At 53.8% G+C, this 3504-nt stretch overlaps 1 protein-coding gene across 1 annotated transcript in view; it reads left to right on the top strand.

The window, feature by feature from the left end:
• The window catches only part of gpkow (G patch domain and KOW motifs), a 31137-nt gene that overhangs the window by 25145 nt on the left and 2488 nt on the right, over positions 1-3504 (top strand). The window contains exons 9-12 of the mRNA XM_048619955.1: positions 260-401; positions 1140-1209; positions 1826-1911; positions 2443-3504. The exon at positions 2443-3504 is cut by the window's right edge and continues 2488 nt beyond it. Coding sequence (XP_048475912.1) covers positions 260-401; positions 1140-1209; positions 1826-1911; positions 2443-2574 — 430 coding nt within the window. The 3' untranslated portion in view covers positions 2575-3504. The remainder of the gene's footprint in view (positions 1-259; positions 402-1139; positions 1210-1825; positions 1912-2442) is intronic.

Raw genomic sequence — 3504 nt, 5'->3', positions numbered from 1 at the left:
GGGAGATTTGTAGAGACGGGGCGGCAATGTGGACTAGGAGGGGGCGCAGAGACAGGGCGGAGGTGGGGACTGGGAGGGTGTGCAGAGACAGGGCGCGGAGGCGGGGATTGCATGGGGACAGGATTGACTGGGTACAGGGAAGCAGTGAGAATGAGAGATTGGAAAGGACAGAGGTGTGTATCTGCAGACTGCCTCTGGTGTTTTGTTGGATCACGCAGCAGCGCTGTGTTCCTGTGAATTTTTCCTGTTCCCACTACAGGGCTGCTCACTCCAATAAAGATTATAAGACCTCGAATGGTACAAGTGCGGTAGTGAACCGGGACTCCTGCTGGCTGAGGACTGATCTGTTTGTTCGATTCATCGACAAGCGTTTCAAAGGAGGGAAATATTACAATTCCAAGGTACAAGCGAGTCCTGATAGATAGACAGCTTTACTCTGTATCTAACCCCGTGCTGTCCCTGTCCTGGGAGTGTTTGATGGGGGGAGGAGACAGTGTAGAGGGAGCTTTACTCTGTACTTAACCCCGTGCTATCCCTGTCCTGAGAGGCTTTGATGTGGGACAGTGTAGAGGGAGCTTTATTTTCAGTTCAAAAGCGTACAGGGGCTTTAGTTTCAGTTTAAAAGAATATTGGGAGCTTTACTCTCTATCCAACCCCATGGGGCCTTACTTCCAGTTTAAAAGAGTAAGGCGGGGGGGGTTTTTACATTCGGTTTAAAACACTCTGCACCTAACCCTGTGCTATCTCAACTCTGGGAGTGATTAATTGGGACTCTGTCAAGGAATCCTTACCTGATGCACCACACTGTGTCTCTACTGAAACCTGCTCCATTACCTGGCACCTTCTTAACAGTGAGCTGGTGCTTGGTTAGGGTGGGATTGGCCGTGCTAAGTTGTCCCGTAGTGCCCAGGGATGTGCAGGTTAGGGTGGATTGGCCATGCTAAATTGTCCCATAGTGCCCAGGGATGTGCGGGTTAGGGTGGATTGGCCATGGAAACTGCAGGGTTACAGGGATGCGGTAATGGGGTGGGTCTGGGTGGGATGCTGTTCAGTGGGTCAGCGTGGACTCGATGGGCCAAATGACCTGCTTCCACACTGTAGGGATTGTATGATTCTATGATTTGTTCTGTCTGCTCTAGGTGACCATTGAGGATGTCCTTGACTATGATTCTTGTGTGTGTCGGACAGAGGATGGGCGCCTTCTGGAAGGTACAGCTCCTCCCTCACGCTCTCGCTCTCCCTCTCTCTGCCTCTGTTGGCTACGCGCAGAGAAGTCACAGCAGAAATGCACTCAGAGCCCGGCCCGGTCCCACAGGAAACAGTGACACTGCTCACGGTCTGTGGGGCGTTTCTGAACATGTGAAGTTAGCACAGGATATGAGGTTGGAACCCTTTCTTAGGGAGCAGGTGCTGTCGGATGGTCAGCGCCAAGGGAGTGGGTGCTGTCGGAGGGTCAGCACTGAGGGAGCGGGTGCCGTCGGAGGGTCAGCGCCGAGGGAGCGGGTGCCGTCGGAGGGTCAGTGCCGAGGGAGCAGGGCGCCGTCGGAGGGTCAGCCCTGAGGGAGCGGGTGCTGTCGGAGGGTCAGCCCTGAGGGAGCGGGTGCTGTCGGAGGGTCAGCGCCGAGGGAGCGGGTGCTGTCGGAGGGTCAGCGCTGAGGGAGCGGGGCACTGTCAGAGGGTCAGATTTCACCGACGTTTGCATTTCTGTAAGGCGCACAGTACGATCCCGGTCTTCACTCTCGCTCCTAATGAAAGAGCAGGACTAGTGTGAAATGGTTTTACTTTCTTTCTTTCTTCCACCCATTCCCGGCCGCCATTCCTGCAGGGATCAAGCAGTCCATGTTGGAGACAGTAATTCCCAAGAAGGACTCAGATCACATCATGGTTGTTCTTGGCCGTCACAAGGGTCAGGTGAGTAGAAATACCCGACCAAAATTTAGTGTCGAAGGTCGTGCAGTGTCTGTTCCCATTTGCTCCCCTGCTCCCTTTAATGTCTTACCCAGTCTGATCCCACTCTCCCCCTCACTCTCCGCACCCTTTAATGTCTCACCCAGTCTAATCCCACTACCTTGAATATCCCACCCAATCTGAAACCACAGCCCTCACTCACTACATACTTTAATATCACTATCGAGTCTAATCCCACACGACCTCAATTTTTAAAATGTCACCCAATCCTGTCGCTCTGTCAATGCTTGTATCTGTCTCTCTTGCTCCCTGTCTCTCTTGCTCCCTGTCTCTCTTGCTCCCTGTCTCTCTTGCTCCCTGTCTCTCTGTTTCTCTCTGAATCCTTGTGTGTCTGTCTCTCTCCCTTTCTTGTGTCACACTCTCTCCGTTGCTCTCACTCTCCTCTCGCTCTCTTTCTTTCAAATACACGCATACCTTCTCTCACACACTTTCTCAGTCTCTCTGTCTCACTCTCTCACACACTGCCTGTTGTAGGTGGGCCGGATCCTGCAGAGGGACAAGGAGCAGTGTCGAGCGATTGTGCAGCTACAGCGAGGGGACGAGCCGGTTCTGAAGTTGGCTTATGATGCTATCTGTCAGTATGTTGGGGGCACAGATGATGACTGAGATCTTTCGCTGGAAACCCCAGCCCCTCCTCCCTCCTCCTCCCTGTGCTGGCCAGCAGGCTGTGACCCCAGCATGTTGTCTCGTCTCCGAGGCAGAGTTTCCCATTACACAGGGAACTGTACGCCCTGCCGTACTGTAGTGCCAACTTCACTGTCAACTGCAGTCTGTGACTGAGTCCTGGAACGGCACCCCTCACATCCTCCTGTGATGGTTTGGCAGGCCGGGAGGAGGTGAAATCTGATTGATTTGTGCCTGTGTGTGTGTCTCGGTGAGTGGAAGGACAGACTTCTCCTACATATTATAACAGGGAAGAGTGCAGAGTCCCCCGCCCTCATCCCAGTCCTAATCACAATTCCTCCAGTCCCCTGCACCTCTCTCCCCTTCCCTAGTCCATGTCTGCCTGGCCTTCTCTCCTCTGCTGTGCTCCAGCCCTGCCAGCCCAGTGTGCCTGCACTAACCCTGCCCCCTGCTGCCCCAGCCAGTGTCAGAGGGTGACCAGGTGTCCCTCCCCTCTGTTTTTGGTGGGCTGTTTGCAGCTTCTGATTGAACACCCCAGCCTCCCGACAGACCAGTCACGATCCAACCTGCCAACCTCCCGGTTTCCCCTCAGGATGATCCTCGAGGTGTATCTTTCTTTAGTTCTCTGAGAAGGGACGTGGGAGCTCCGAAGGGATCGTTCACTGAGGGTTGATGGGGGCGTGTTTGGGAGTCGTTCACTTTTTTTGTGCCTGTGTGTCTTGAGTGTGTCTCTGTATATCTGTCTGAGTGCGTCTGTCTCTGCGTGTCTGTCTGAATGTGGATCTTTGTCTGTGTGGATCTCTGCCTGTCTGTCTGTGTCTCTGTCTGAGTGTGGATCTCTGTCTGTGTCTCTGTCTGTCTGTCTGAGTGTGGATCTCTGTCTGTGTCTCTGCCTGTCTGTCTGAGTGTGGA

Source organism: Rhincodon typus, chromosome 44 (genome assembly GCF_021869965.1).
Source record: "Rhincodon typus isolate 14 chromosome 44, sRhiTyp1.1, whole genome shotgun sequence".
Taxonomy (NCBI): domain Eukaryota; kingdom Metazoa; phylum Chordata; class Chondrichthyes; order Orectolobiformes; family Rhincodontidae; genus Rhincodon; species Rhincodon typus.
The sequence above is the reverse complement of the archived record's forward strand: the minus strand, read 5'-3'. Positions and strand labels throughout refer to the sequence as shown.